The 16452-nt window shown below is 37.6% G+C and overlaps 1 protein-coding gene across 1 annotated transcript in view; it reads left to right on the top strand.

The window, feature by feature from the left end:
- UTRN (utrophin) overlaps positions 1 to 16452 on the top strand; it is a gene marked incomplete at its 3' end in the record, with an annotated part of 391562 nt that overhangs the window by 353500 nt on the left and 21610 nt on the right. Inside the window, exons 64-68 of the mRNA XM_081998557.1 lie at positions 363 to 529; positions 2968 to 3079; positions 12933 to 13069; positions 15006 to 15044; positions 15287 to 15352. Coding sequence (XP_081854683.1) covers positions 363 to 529; positions 2968 to 3079; positions 12933 to 13069; positions 15006 to 15044; positions 15287 to 15352 — 521 coding nt within the window. The remainder of the gene's footprint in view (positions 1 to 362; positions 530 to 2967; positions 3080 to 12932; positions 13070 to 15005; positions 15045 to 15286; positions 15353 to 16452) is intronic.

Genomic DNA, 16452 nt, shown 5'->3' with positions numbered 1-16452 from the left:
TCCCTTCTTTCTCAAGTCCTTTCAGTTCAAAGAAGGCTTTACTCCATTACTCCTTTACTATATACTCCCTCTTTGTTACCATCTGTATCCTCTATCACAGCTGTTCAGTCCTCTATGTTCTTACTAACTTGTTTTCTTTATTTGCATTTTAATTGAGGTTGTTGCTTGTATCCTGTAACTGGTTTTACATTAACATGGCATGGAAAGGATTGACACAGGTTGTAGGGGTTTTTAATTGAATTCTATGGAAGATCTGCTTGTGTATGTGTTGGGGGTTTTTTGTTGGGCTTTTTCTTGTTGTTTTTGTGTTTGTTTTTTTTGAATTTTGCATGTGTGGGTGTTTTTTTTTTTCCTCTCCACAGAATCACAATAAGCCAGAAATAACTGTAAAGCAATTTATAGATTGGATGCGCTTAGAACCACAGTCTATGGTATGGCTACCAGTTCTACACCGCGTGGCAGCCGCAGAAACAGCAAAACATCAGGCCAAGTGCAACATCTGTAAAGAGTGTCCAATTGTTGGCTTTAGGTAAGAGGAGGGGAGTTGGGTGCTCTGAGAATATTCACACTTCTATGTCTTCCAGCAAGTACAGTTCTTTCTGTTGGTTTTCCCACCACCCATGGTGCATTTCTGGCTCCTGCAGTACCGCTGTTAGGGACCCATGGTCCTGTGACTGACAGGTGTGCAGGGCAGGCGGGCATCAGGTGTTTTCGCATTGGCAGATCCGGTAGGTAGCAGATGAATTCTAAATGCATCTCATGTGTTCTGTAAGCACAAGACCAAAAGGAGCTGATCAGTAAGGAAAAAATGTGGGCTGGCTAGCCGCTCTCCTGCATAAGGTTTGGGAAACTAACTCATATTAATATTAAACACCCTTCAGCAGCAATGTTTCCTTGCTTAGTGCAAACATTGGTACTCTGATGAGACTTGCACCGTTCCTGTCCAAAGCATCGACGTAATGTAACTTTCATCTGTTCAAAGGAAGATGTGAATTCTAAAAAAAAAAAAAAAAAAATGACAGCAGGGGTATTCTCCATGTCATCCTCCTAAACTGTATGATTTTTCTATGAATTATCATCATGGGGCATGAGAGAGTTGGTATCCTTAGTGAGTACCGTTACAACTAACATGCATTTGTGAGTTGGTTTATCCAGTGTATAAAATGATTCACAAATAAAAAAGTAGGCACTAAAGCTAAACATAACTGGCTTTTTCCTCCTCTCTGATCATGAAGGCAACTGTATTATTTAGAAACAATATAAAGCAGTCTTTCTTGTGACTCTAAGACTTTTGTTTAGGTATCTCGGCAGATGAGTAATTTTTGTTCCCCATGCTTTCTGTTTCTCCTTCTTTCTGTTGTTTTAAAGGATAATAATATAAATCCTGAGGTCAGATTCATCTCACCTAGCTTTAGGCATACTGGCTTTAGGCATACTGGCTTTACTCAGCCTTGCAAGATCGAGCTAGCAACTGTCGTCTTTTACTATAAATACAGATATGTGAGTACTTCCAAAATTAATCTGATCAAACTTTATTGCCTGTCTTAAGAGGAGGTGACATTCCTCTGGTTGTTCCTGTTTTTTCTTAATTAATGCTTGAGAGAACATAGGGTCACAAAGTTCCAGCTCAGATATCTTTTAGATGCCTAAATTGGGGCTGATGACTCTTGTCAGTACTGAAATATTTTGTGTGAAGGAGGGCATAGAGATAGAAAAGAAGAAAAAGGAAGACAAAAGGTGGTTCATTCTAAATAATTTCTACAATGAAATTAGAGACCTGCAATGACAAAAGCATCTCACATCTTAGCAGAAGGTAGATGTGGCCACTTAATACACAGGTTCTGAGTAAAGACTATAAACAGTTGCATCAGCATCCTTAAAAGTGAACCTTTGCATTTATAGATGCATATTGTCTTGCAAAACAAAGCATAAAACTCAGCAGGGGAAAAATGTGAATTGGTACTGAAGACTGCTCTCAGGAAGCAATTTAATTTAAACTTTAACTATTCAGTAGCTATTCAATTTGGTTCAGTTAGCTCATTTTAGTTTCGTACAAATGATATAAGCTCATCCAGTCAGAACAACCATACTATAAAAAACAGTGGGCAGAATCAGGAATTGAATTGTTGCTATAGTCAGCTTTAGTTAAAAATAAATATATATTGTGCTCCTAGTGGCTACATTTAATACAAGGGATACTGTATCAGTTTGTTTACACATATACGTGCTCTTAAAAAAACCCAAAAGTAAATAAATCAATGTAACTTAATTTTATAATTTTTTTATAATTCATGAATTATCAAAGGTTTTAGTTTCTGAGATTAAAATTTCTGAAATTTCTGAGCATCAAAATTATGTGAAAACATTTAAGCTGACTGGTAAATGTAAAAACATGAAAGTAAACCAGTCTGGTTTATAAATGTTTTTTTCTGAGATGCTATCTGAATATTAAAAAGAGGAAAAGAAAAGCTCGAGTGGTATTGTTTTAAGTCAGTTTGAACTTTAAAATTACAAACTTTTCACACTCCATCTTGGAAGCTGATGCCTGTAAGATATTCTGCTTCAAAGCAACTCGGGGAACAGATGATTGACATTGGCTCGCTATATGGCTATAGGAGGCCATAAATACTCTGTGGGGTGACCTGTGCAGTGTAGGAAGGTTGTGTGGAGTGGACTAAGAGGGCTGTGGGTTTCCTGTGCCCCGTGCAGCTGCTGCAGGGGCACCGGTGCCCCTGGGTCTGCAGCTGTGACAAGTGTTGGCCGTGCCGTTTCCCGGTTGTGCGCACCCATGCGCTTCAAGGTGCTTTCTAAATTAATCCCAACGAACTCATGACGTCCTTGTGTTGCTGCTGCTGAAAAGCAGATGACGCCATTTCAGAGAATAATTTGACTTGAGAGGCTTAATAAGAAGTAAATATTAGAACTAAACCTAGGAATCTCTAAGTGCTTTGTTTAATGTCCCCATAGGTACCGGAGTTTAAAACATTTCAACTATGACGTCTGTCAGAGCTGTTTCTTTTCTGGCCGTACAGCGAAGGGGCATAAGTTGCACTACCCAATGGTGGAGTATTGTATACCTGTGAGTACCAATTTACTGATCATTCCTATCGGATTGTTTTTGCACTATTTGAGGTCTAGATTTTCTTCATAGTCTTTTGTCACCTAGATATTTTGCCAGTATTTCTTTTCACATCTTTAGTAGGGCCTGTCTTCCTGTCTTTCTATTTGAAATTCATCAGGGACTTTGCTAGTGCTGCTGATTTTGTGGGCAGTGTTTGGATTCTGTGGAAATGAGTAAATTATCCACCTCTGAGAGAAGAACTTCACTTTTGTGTAAACAAAGCTGGAATATTAAATATAATTGCAGTACTTGTATACATGCCCATGCACACACACTGTAAGGGTGAGAAAATGTCACAGAAAAGGGACTCAGTTTAATATTACTATATCATAATAAAGAATATTTAATATTCTAGTAATGCCCTTCAATATTTTTAAAGGCGTGTGATCTCTGCTTTCAGGTCCTACGTTTTGCTTGCTTCATGACAATGTTGTTGGAAATATGTCATGTTTTATTCTCCTTAGTAATTATTGTTTACTGGGATATTTAAAAATTGGTGCATAGCTGGAAAAAAAAATAAACAGAATTGACAGTTTCTAATAAAAAATGATGCGAGAAGTTTGCCTGCATTAGCTGGCAATAAAAATTAAATTTACAAAACAGTATGTTCCTAATGAAATTTCAAAGGAATTTTCTAAGGAGGTTTCTAGGAGACTTAAGTGGAGGTGTGGGTAACTTTCGTCATACAAAAACCATTTTAACTTTTTTTATTTGATAATTGTTTACATCCTTAAGAATTTTAACTCAGTCACAAATAAATTAATGGGATAATCAGTATGTAATTTAAACAGTGGTGAAAGGTCTATATAGTCAGAAAAACAAATTCAAGCCAGAATGTACCTAGAGCTGATGAAATCAAGCTGATTTCCAGCAGTGTTACAAGGATCTGTGGGTTCCTCTGTTAGGAAAAAAGTCATACAGTTATTTTACTGTCCTTTGCTGTAGTAGTTGGGCTTATTATCTGTGTTTTCCTACTCTTTTTCATCCATGTGTCTTATGTAACATAATTCAAATTCCATTAAGTAGTATTTTCACTTCATTATGATCAGAAGAAACCATGAAGTTATGTTAATTTATTTTCATTAATTCTATAATCTAATGTTAGGATTTGATTGATTAATTGGCATGCCAGGCTACATTCTGAAGGATTTTTTTGAAATAGGTTGCAGCTTTGTTGTTATGTATGTTTGTTATGTACTGTCACTCTTTCTTTTCTTTCTGCCTCCTCTTTTCCCTTCTCGCCTTCTTGAGACACTTATTGGATGTTCAAGGGCTATGTTTTGAAATTAAAACAGATATTTAGAGAGGGGAAAATGTTGCATGTACAAAATATGTAATTTTGTGTAACAATTGACATGTTGAATATAAAACAGTCTATAATATATCTCTGCAATACAGATTCTTTATCTGATGTAGCTAGAGGTCTGATATGTTTCTTGACATACAATATAATATTTTCTTATTGGAACTGAAGATGTATGAAAAGGTATTCTGTGCTGCTGCCTGGGCATAGAAATATCCTTGGCATAATTCATAGTATTGCCTGGTCTCTAACTTTATTTATACAACAGGATTTTTTTTTAATGATTTCAATGATCAGATATGTTGCTTTTGATACAACATGGTTAAAGCAGAACTTTTTATCAATTTGTTTAATGCTACGGTGGACACCAAGTTGACCATGAGCCAGCATTGTGTCCTTGCCACAAAGAAGGTTAACGATATTGTGGGCTGCATTAGGAGAATGGTCACCAACAAGGTTATTCTTCCCCTCTACTCAGCACTGGTGAGGCCATACCTGGAGTACTGGCTTCAGTTCTGGGCTCCCCAGTACGAGACACATGGACGTACTAGAGAGAGTCCAGTGAAGGGCCACAAAGATGATTAAGGGACTGGAGCATCTCTCTGATGAGAAAAGACTGAGAGCTGTGACTGTTCAGGCTGGAGAAGAGAGAGCCTGGAGATAGAGTATAGAAATACCTGAAAGGAGGGTGCAGAGAAGAGGGAGCCAGGCTCTCTTCAGTGGTGCCAAGAGACAGGGCAAGACGCACTGCGCACAAACTGAAACACAGGAGGTTCCCTCTGAACATCAGGACACTTTTTTTTTTACTGCGGGGGTGACTGAGCACTGGCACGGGCTGCCCAGAGAGGCTGTTGGAGATACTGAAGAGCTGCCTGAACATGGTCCTTGAGAAGTGGTTCTGGATGGCCCTGCTTAAGCAGGGAGGTCGCACGAGGCAACCTCTAGAGGTTCCTTCCTACCTTAGCCAGTCTGCAAGTCTGTGATTTTAGAGAGTTTTATTTTCCTTCCAAACGTTAAAATTTTTGCCAATAAAAGAATATACCTACCACTGATTGTTTACTTGCCTTCTTAGCCAACGTAGCCAGAAGTCTGAACATGTTTGAGATACAATTTTCTTAGACTTTTTTTTTCCTTATAAAGTTCTCTCCAACTTCATCTTCAGTTTATATCATTGTAATGGAGCAGAAATGTTCCTTGTTAATGTCTGGAATATACAGAAAATTCCAAAATGAAGGCATAAGGTATGTCAAAATAGATAATGCTGCTGCTGCACATAATAAGATACCCTTCCTGTTGCATTAGTCAAATACTTTTTGGGAAGTTGAAGGGGAAAGCATCAGATTACATCTAATATAGGGTATGGTACTGTCCCTAAAACAGGATGGTATATTTCTTCTGGTGACTTCTGGGTTTTGTCTGAAGCAGCAGATTTGACATCTGAGAGAAATTTTCAGTTCTAGTTAGACGTATTCACATTATGTAACCGTGAGCAATTTCATTTACAAGTAAAGACTGTTGTACAGAAAAACATACTCTGGAAATGGCTGGAATCCCCACTGTCCCTGGAACTAGGGATGGTTTGTATCATAACAAAGATTTCTGTTCCTGCTGCAAAAATAATATAGTCTTAAAGCAATATTAAGTGCAAAATAAGGTAACCCAAGGCAAGAGTCCCTTCTTTCCGTGAAATACATGAGGAATGAGTTGAATTCACTATGGGATAATAAGGGGAATAAGATGACATTCTTGATTAAAGTGAGTGAAGGTGGCCAAGTGTATAGGAGGTAAAGGAAGGAAACTGGATCTGTTTAAGGTAGAGCAGAACAAAAGACCTGGCATATAATTTAGGTGATGCATAAAATTAAAGGTCCACTACTGCCCTCCATTAATTTGGAAGCTGAATATGGGGGTTGCAGTTTTTCTTGGGTCTTCCTGTAACTACACTCTGCTTGCTTCTGTAATAAGAAATGACCCATTGTATGAACAGACTTCTTATATGTCTGTTTGACTTTCATAGTCAGTACCTACCCGCAATCCATTTTAACTAATCTTATCTGAATTAGGTCAGGAATAAAGAATTGATTTCACAAAAAGAATCCAATATTACTTATTATTAATATGTGTAATAATGCACTCTGGTGTGCTAATTTGTTACTCATTTAATGAAATGTAATGGTCAAGAATGGCAAAATTCTTTGCAGTAAATTAGTAGAATAGCTTATCTGTTTAAATGGAATAATGCCCCAAAAATAGCATAAAGGTGGGACTTTGAATTAAAAAGAAAAAGAAGGTACCAAAGGCCAACGAATTATTCCTTAGAATCCGTTATATTAAGATACAGACAGCCTGAACAGGAAGGGTGCATCTACTCTACCTTTTCAACAAACTCAAAGGCTGTTGATGTTAAAATGTTACTTTTGTGGCTGGTATTGCAAAGCAGAGTATAAATACATGTACTGATCAAACCGTGTTAATAAAATCTAACTTTCCGTTCGTACTGTTAATGTATATTATACATTAATATCAACGATACTAGCAATAATTAGGGAAAAAATGCTTCCCCGGTTAATAAAGCTGGAGCTTAGTTGCAGATGGAGAGAAGACCTTTTAATTGTCTTCAGATAAGCAGTTCAGTCTAAGGTATGAAGTGAATTCTCAGAAGCTCAGTTACTTCCACTTAAATTTAAAATAATTTGAAGAATGGCTTAAGGAATCTGTTGTTAAAATCAAATTTGCAAGGGGATGATTCTCTGTTTTAATGACTTTCACAGTATTTGCATCAGGTGAGAATTGATTCATAATTTCAGAATAGGGCTATTTACACCAAATAGTTATGTGTAATTACTGTATCCTACTCTGTAATGCCATTTAGCATTCATCCTAGCTTTCAGTTTAGTTTTCTTGATGCTGGAAACGCAAAAATTAATGCTAACGGCTTCGGTTACGTCTTACTTCTTTCATTTGGGATTTAGAGATGGGTGGGGTAAGGAACTCAAAACATTACTGTCTCTAAGTGGTAGAAATGAAAAGTTATTGTAGTTATTTTTTCACCTTTAGATAGTCTTTCTCCTCAGAGATGGAGAAATAGGGTTTTTAATGTAGAATTTTACACAGAGTTGTCTAAAAATTTTGTAAGATTTTCCTAGCATCTAATCAGAAATATTCTTACATAAGTACCTGCATGATTTATTTTTAGCTTTTTTGGAATGGCAATTCTCTCAGTAGTGGTACTTGTGTTATATTAATGTGGCTTTCTGTACCAATGGGTCCTTTGAATTTCAGATGGAAACAGTTACTGCATCAGTTCTCTTTCCCCGAACTGTTTCCATTTCACAACTCCTACATTCCACAATAAAATCTTAAAAGCAGGTTTTCTGAAGTAATGTACAAATATCAAATCAGCAGTTCTGAAAACTTTCTCATTACAAGTAGTCTTACTTCCTGACCTCAATGAAAGTATAATCGATTTTTGTAGTTCTGTGCCACTACACTCACCTGGCACAGCTCCTTATTTTGGGAACTGGTTTTTTGTAGCTTTTCTGTACAAAATCATGACAGCAAAGGTTAGCACCATCATGTTCCAAGTGACCAGAATTTCATTTCCCTGAAAGAGCTCAGAACATGATAGGCAAGATGTCAGAAATTGTTGGTTGAATGATAGTTCATCCTAGAATGAATTTTTTTTCCAGGCACAATAAAGCTTATCTGCAATGGTGCCTATTAAGACTTCTGTAAGTAAATAATCTGAAAATTTAATTGCTACTGACATCCAGAGAAGACAGATGTGTTCCTGAACACTATGCAGCCTCAGTGTTTTATAAGCAACTGACACAAGTCAGTGGTTTCATCTTGACACGGTTATCAATGCACCAAGCCTCATGCTTCACCGTTATCAAAATGGGATTGTTCTGTGGGAAAGGTGAAAGAAAACAACAAGAACAGTTGAATCTGGCTGTTTCACATGCAGAACATTGCTTCCAGCTGTGGATTTCAGAGATTACTCTTTGCCTTGCAAAGAATAGCTGTCTGGTCAGGGTAGTCTTTGATATCTAGCAGCTGGGCAATGTGCTTTCCCCTAGGTCTCACTCTTACAGTTGCTCAGATAGCTGGCTTATGTGATCTGCTACCCTTTTGCAACTTAATGTGTTAAATTCTGTTAAATTCTGAGGTAAGCTAATTACTCTGGAAATTACAGCTTGATTTCATTGGAGTAAACTAAAATATGCAATTTATAATCAATCTCTCCTCTTGGTGAGAAAATGCTATGAAGGACAGGCTGAATCAATGGGCCGAGATCAACTGCGTGAGGTTTAATAAGGCCAAGGGCTGGGTCCTGCACTTGGGTCACAACAACCCCATGCGACGCTACAGGCTTGGGGAGGAGTGGCTGGAGAGCTGCCCGGCGGAAAGGGACCTGGGGGTGCTGGTTGACAGCCGGCTGAACATGAGCCAGCAGTGTGCCCAGGTGGCCAAGGAGGCCAACAGTGTCCTGGCCTGTATCAGCAATAGTGTGGCCAGCAGGAGTAGGGAAGTGATCGTGCCCCTGTACTCGGCACTGGTGAAAGCCACAATGTCACACAGTGCAAACATCACCGATGTGGCAGGGACAGCCTTAATACAGTTGTTATACATGTAATAACCTAATATTTGTGGTATCTTATCTCCTGCCTCTATCAAGGGATGAGAGATGCTTTTTAAAAAGTGTGGGTGCTTTGCTGAATGGGAATGAATGTATGCACTTAAACAAGTGTTCAAGTTATTGATGAATTGCATTCTTAAGTGTCAATTTTTAGAAAAGTAACTAAAGGAATGAAGTATCTGTCTCTTTACCACACATCCTACGCTGGGGAGTTTCCCAGCCTTCCAGTGTTACCTAGCTGACGGCTGCTTTAAGATGCAGCTATCATCATACCTGCACATATTGTAGCTGTTACCGTAAGTAGGTCTAAAAATTTTGTTTTCCATCAAGAACAGTCAGGCTTATGGTACAGATTCTAACAAATGTTATAGAAAAATAAAATGTCAAGAAATAAAAATATGGAGATGTATAAATGCTCTTTTTTAAAAACAACAAACCTTAAAATTTATTAAAGCATTTGAAGAGTATCAAATGGTATCAAATTCGGGTATATCTATTAGGGCTTCTACTAAAGAATAAACTAAAGTCCTTTTATACGACATAGATTTTTTTTTTTTTTATACTGTAAATTTTGCATCACTGAGCATGTCTTATTATACAATATATATTTTCTTGGATCGTGCTTGATTATTGTGTGTGTCGAATGTCTGTGTACATTTCTCTCCAGCTTCCTCAGAAGTCATGAATGTCTGGCTGGGATTAATGGCAGTGTTCATTAGTGAGGTTCATATCTCTTCTGGGAATCAGTTTCTAGGTGTATATTAGAACAGCTCTTCGGTTTTGTGTTAGATGTAATATAGGAAATGTAATTAAGAGAATGATGACTTAGGTGCAGACTAGTCCCTTTTACATAGGTAGGTGCAGTGAAAGGAATGGGAAATTGTTTGGGCTTTCATTATCACTTTATTATTTTTTCTTTGGAAAAAAATATAATATTGATAAATAAATATAAATAAATTTATTTCTATATTAGAACTATTATATAGTATTTGTTCACATATTCTGTGTCTTATAATTTTTGTATTATATATTAATTCATTTAGAACTTTCCAACAAGTTTATTGCATTGTTGGTAGTACTTTTTACCAGCAAAGACTTGTTCTATTTCTAATATATCAAAAATATATACCAACTGGTTTTTTTAACCTACATATGAAAACCATGTCTGGGCTTACTCTGTTTTCCCCACTGCTTTCCATGTAAATCCCGGTTTCTTAAATTTGTGTTGGTTTATGAGGAATTTTATCTGGGTTTAGTCTGTGACTTATAACTCCATTTGTTTCTGGCTGGTATATTGCAGAGTTCTAATGCCAGTTTGTCAGTTGTTACAGATCTTCTCCTTGAGACTTTCTGCTACTTTTTTTTTTTTTTTAGTTACTTACGCGTGCCAGCTATGGATCTTAGTCATTCCTTCCTGAACTTTGTCTTGTTCTAAGAACTGAGATTTTTGAGTTTGAAAGCATAGTATTTGCGCTATTGACTTGTGTGGAAATAGTCAAGATGTCATGATGTAAGTGCGTGCACAAGCTACCTGTTGGTTTTAATTTAGTAGATAGATTCTACACAGCAGTGCCTGGCTATTCTTTTTTGAAAATAAAATGTTATCGTGCAACTCTTTTAGCATGATTTTGGATTGTGTAGTGTGGTTATATGCAAAAAAACATACAAGAAATACTTCTAAGAGTTGTGTGTTAGTTATGTGTAAATTAAAATAGTTCTTCCAAATCTGCTCAAATTTCACTGATGAGAGTTTATTGTCCTCAGTCAGTACACAGTCAGATTAGTCTTTCCAAGGAACGAGGTCAGGCTGTCATACCAAATAAAGAATACACCAGAGGAGAAGTTTGGCAGCTCAGTAGACATTTACTTCTGCGATGTGTAGGTACTAAAACTTTCATTCCTTGGCCTTGGGACAGGGTTCCATCTGCTGGAGTTACTGTTGCGTGAGAGCAAGCAGCCCTTTGTTTGGACAATGCACTGATTGGAGCAGATGCTTTCCGAGAATTATTTTGTGAGCCCTCCCTGAACATACCTGTATTAAAACTCAGGGGTTCAAACACCTCTTAATGCCAGATTTGCTCGGTTAGTTGTTACTTGTTAAAAGCCAGATGTGAGAAACTCTTACCAACATCAGTTTGATTATCTATGATTTTTATCGCTTGTCTGATCTGCGTTACGGAGTTTGTAACTGCATATATCATACATACATGAATAGGGAAGTATTTTTACGCTTTGACAACAGAGAATAAAATCAGAGAATAGTTTGCCTGACCTGCTTCTAGGACTCTTTGTAGTGTGTCATGGAAAAAAATTTAAAACCTGAAAAGTGTTTCACGCTGTTTTCCATCTCGACACCCATCCGCTTTGGCGCCCTTTCATCTTAACTGGCTCCTCCCAAAGCAGAGGGTACAGAAATACAATCTGTAGCTTGTTACAGGGTTTGGGCTGGAAATCTGTAGAAGCTGTTGCAAATCTTCATCTAATGCAGGAGGTGAATGGCCACTTCTCGTTACTGCAGTTGCAAGAGGAAATGCTTAATAGTAACGGCTACGTGTGATGGGGACCCTTCTGTTTAAGTACTCAGTACAGCCCGTAGCACATACGCTTCAAAGCATACCGTATACTGTTGTTTCTTCCTGCAGGTACCTTTGTTGCCATGTTTACCTTGTTGCTGTTTTGTGCCTGCGTGTTTTGCTTGTTATCCCTGCTCTTGTAGCAGAAGTTAACTGAATAGCATTACCAAAGCAGCGCTGCCATTATTGCTGTGATTATTTCCAGTTAAATTGTTTTTTAAAAGCAGTTGCATCAATTTTAATTCTGTTCTAAAGAACATAATTAATTCAGTGTAGGGGTGAAAGATGGGACTAAGTGCTTCTCAGTTTTGGAAGGGCCAGAAAAGAAGCTGCTGGGGCTGGGAGTTACTGATTGTAACTTGTAAATTTAGACTCGCAGAATCTTGTGGCTAATTTTTGAACTAGTCTTTTCCCACGGTAGTAAGGAGGTGACTGAATCAGCCTATGAGTTTGCTACTTCAGGCACTGATTGTTCTTATCAGACCTGACCCTGACTGTGCCTTTGAACAGTGCAGGTATAATGGCTGTCACTTCATCTGTGGTTTTTGTTTGTTTTGTTTTGTTTTGTTTTTTTACTCTGGAATGATACAGCTTTTTTATCCGTATCTGTAGGAAGAGAGCTGATAACTTGAGAAAATGCTCATGAAAAACTCAGCTGTTTCAGCAGAGAATGGTTTAGCACGTGCTGCTCCCATCTACTAATAAAGTTTTCCAGTTTAGGTGTAGAACGGGAGGCAGTGAGTATTTTGTGGCACTTTGTGTTAGCTGTTTTAGCTTTTTTTTTTTTTTAACAAAGGCATTACTGTTCGCTGCATTTTTTTCAGCAGAGCCATTACAAGGTTTTTCTGTCTGTGGGATGAGTCACAAGCTTCATGTGTATGAACGTACTGTCAAGATTGCTTTCAATGGCTAAGAGTATCCCCTTATATCTGGCAAGCTGATTTGCCTTTTTTTTTTCTTACTGAACAAATAAATTTGTGTGTTTTGTAAGACTGGTTATAAATGTTTAGCTTAAGACTTGAACCTGTTTAAGTTTTTCCTTAATGTATGGAGTAATTTGTATATCCAAAGCATTTATTGCTGGGAATTTGAAGACTCACTGTTTTTTCCAATACAAAAGAATTTGTAGATGCATTACTGTTATTATTGTACCATATTTTAGGACACTAAAAAGGCAATTTTTAACATCATTAACATTTTTAAGTTCTTCCTTCTATCCTTTTTCAGGACAGTAGCAGCACTATTATCTCAGTGCTATTTAGTAACGTTCAATTTAATTTCTTTTAACTTTTTAAGACAACATCTGGGGAGGATGTACGAGACTTCACGAAGGTGCTGAAGAACAAATTCCGGTCAAAGAAGTATTTTGCAAAGCATCCCCGACTTGGCTACCTACCTGTGCAAACAGTATTGGAGGGTGACAACCTGGAGACGTAAGCTTGATTACAGACTAATTGCTCCTGTGGTGGTCACTGGCCTATTCCATTAAAAACAAAAAAATGAAACCCAAGAAATAATCAACAGTAGTTGTAGAGCCTTGTGCTGTATTATTTTCTATGAATTATTTCACATTATTTGCAGATCTTGCCCGTTTTTTAAAAAGTAACGTGTTTTATACTTTGATTTATGTAAGCATTTTATCATAAAGCCATGGACTTCAGCAGGTAAGGGAGGCTGGGGGCGAATGACTGATTTAACAGAGAACATTCTAGAAAAGTATATCTCTTCAGGGCGACTGGGCTTTTGGAACTGCAGTGCTTATTTGGTTATCTCAAATGTCCCTGGAGTTAGAAATCTCTGAGCTAATTAGGTTCCTACAGACTCCAGAAATATAGGTGGCCTAATAAAAGAGAGCACTCTCAGTGTGTCCACAATATTACTTACAGTGCTGGCAGAAATACTCCACTTTATTTACTTGCTAGTTGTCAGCAAAGGACACTCTTAAGTAAAATTAAGATGTGTTGAGAAGGCACTAGAAGTAGTTTCGTGGATTGACTCTCCTTGACGTCCTGGAGTCTGCGGTACTACTGTATCGTCCGAACCCAGCACCACTTAGCCAGCAGCAGCAAACGTGAAGCTTCAGCATCTATACTCTGCTTGCATGCAACAGCCCAGTGACATTGTCCACGCTTTGTTTTCATGACCGGAGGACTGTGCATTTTATTTACAATAAATAAACAAAACCTGCTCATTAGCGTTTTAAGGAACAGGAGGAAGTAATCTGAAAACTGGCATTATTGATGGCCTGGCTTCTAAGGAAGCAACACACATTCAGATGTTAAAATGTTACTCATCAAGGCAGCCTTCAACTGGTGTGTATTTAAACAAACAAACAAAAAAAATCACCAACACAGGAAAGCAAGGCTGCTTTGATGTGATGAAATTTTGAGAATGGTGCCAGAAATTGGAATGTCAGAAGTGTCATGACAGGTCTCTTGGTCCAGTCATGTGGGGCATATATACAGATAAAATGCCATCATCATGCTGAGGAAACTGTTGGTATTGGTTCTTTTCCCTGCAGGTGACAAACCTCAGTAACATGTTCCTTTAAATAAAAGAAATTTAAAAATAAAAAATCCTAAATAGTTACTCGAGTGTCAGAATGTAATACAATATGTATTTACCTCTGATTATTTTTATGCAGTAGGAATATAAGCATTGATAACTTTGATTTATGGTGGGTTTTTTGTTGTCAGTGGTGTTTTTTTTAATAGAATCACAAGATGATTTGGGTTGGAAGGGACCTTAAAGATCATCTAGTTCCAACCCCCCTGCCATGGGCAGGGACACCTTCCCGTGTTGCTCAAAGCCCCACCCTGGCCTTGAGCACTGCCGGGAATGGGGCATCCACAGCTTCTCTGGGCAACCTGTTCCAGGGCCTCAGCACCCTCATACTGAAGAATTCTTTCCTTATAGCTAATCTAAATCTACCTTCTTCCAGTTTAAAGCCATTACCCCTTGTCCTCTCACTACATGCCCTTGTAAGAAGTCCCTCTCCAGGTTTCTTGTAGGGCCCCTTCCTGTACGGGAAGGCTGCTGTACTTGAGCAGAATTTAAATGAGCTGATTATGGTTTGCAAACTGCAGTTCAATCAATAATACTGATTTGGTGGGGGTTTTTTTAATTGATTTTTATTTAACAAAATGAAGTATGTAAGTCAGTCTCCTGTCTCTCCATGATACACAGCAGTATCTGTTGCTGTCTCTTTTCTACATCAATTGTCGCTGATTCAAATAATCTGGGTGGATTGCTGGTTAAAATATTTTGTGTTTCTACAGCTTTCTCTTGCTTAAATGGCACTAAAGTTTTTGTTTCATAGTTTCTTTCTTTCTTTCTCTCTTTTTTTCTTTTTTTTTGTCTTCCTTACAGTCCTATCACTCTCATCAGTATGTGGCCAGAGCAGTATGAGTGAGTATGCAGAACCCCTTTGTCTGGAAAGCTTAGTGTGCTGGTTGTTTTCTTTTAGCTCAGTTGCTGCTAATCTGATGTGCATGAGCTATAGGGCATGGCCGACCCAAAGCAATAACCCCCTCGGCAATATTGTGAATGTACTTATTTGTCATCAGTCTAACCTACTTTTAAAATAATGTTGTCTATATCATGAATTTCTTTAGACCACTCATTTTTTAATTTTTTGTTTTTTAAACTAGTCCTTCCCAGTCTCCACAGCTGTTTCACGATGACACACACTCCAGGATAGAGCAGTATGCTACTAGGTAAGAGACACACAGTTTCTCACCAGTACACTGCATTTTGTGATTGATTGCTGCAGATTTTAGTGTACTCTATTGGATGTCATTTATTAGAAAGATATAATTCTCTGTACCCAGAAGGAAGTCAAATGTTTTTAAATCATCAGCTTCTGAATACAGTCATATTAAATGTAAAGGAGATGTATTAAATCTGCCGTCTGTCGTGCAGAATGGAAACTGTTGCAGAATTACTGTCCATAATTTCTAAAATGTGCTGGTTTTCTTTTGTTTCTTCATTTTTTACCTTTGAAAATAAACTGAACTTGTTGGATATATAATTTTTCCCTGTAGGATTTTAGACCTAGGTTTTCATCTTCTTCTATGATAGGTTGACCCTATCCATTACCATTGACTTTTAGCAGAGGATATAATAATTACAAATGTTTTGTGTTCTGGATTTTATGGGATCACCCTAGTCCTTTCATGATAAAGTATCTATTCTGCAAAGTCCATCTCAGTGCTTATGTGTTTTGTTGAACTCTCTTCTGTGCATTCAGAGCTGGTGACAGTTAAGTCCTAACCAGAAGTACCCTCTGAAAAACAAGTAAAGACACTCAACTTTTAGGCAAAAAAAGAAATTGATCCATACTACCATGAGAACTGACTTGGTTTTGCTTTCAGTGGTTTTATTGTTGTATCTGATCTCCACAGCTAATAAACAATGTTAACTTTTATGGCTTTTTGAATAAAAATTCAGAGCTCGTGTTTAAGATAACTGAATTCTTTCTTATGGGAACCATAAGAAAGCTTCAAAACAGTTTGTTAAATACCTAGGATACCCAACAGATGATGTTTGCAGCAGGGGAAAAATGGAGAAGAAACTAACCCTGAAGGGCTACCGACTGTCAGCCTCCACATTTCCCCCCCAACAATGAATATTGTCATCCTTCATAAGTAGCGTAGTACATTGTCAAAGGCAAAGCTGTAGTGCTTTTCATGTAATTAATTTAAATCACCCAATATTCTTTTGAATCTATAACTTAGGCCATGCTGTAACCAATTGAAAGGCATGGATGGGTCTACAAATTAGGCAAGAGGAAAGAAATTAGACTTCTCTAGAAAGA

Source organism: Phaethon aethereus (genome assembly GCF_964289735.1).
Source record: "Phaethon aethereus genome assembly, chromosome: 3".
In the NCBI taxonomy this organism is placed as follows: domain Eukaryota; kingdom Metazoa; phylum Chordata; class Aves; order Phaethontiformes; family Phaethontidae; genus Phaethon; species Phaethon aethereus.
The sequence above is the reverse complement of the archived record's forward strand: the minus strand, read 5'-3'. Positions and strand labels throughout refer to the sequence as shown.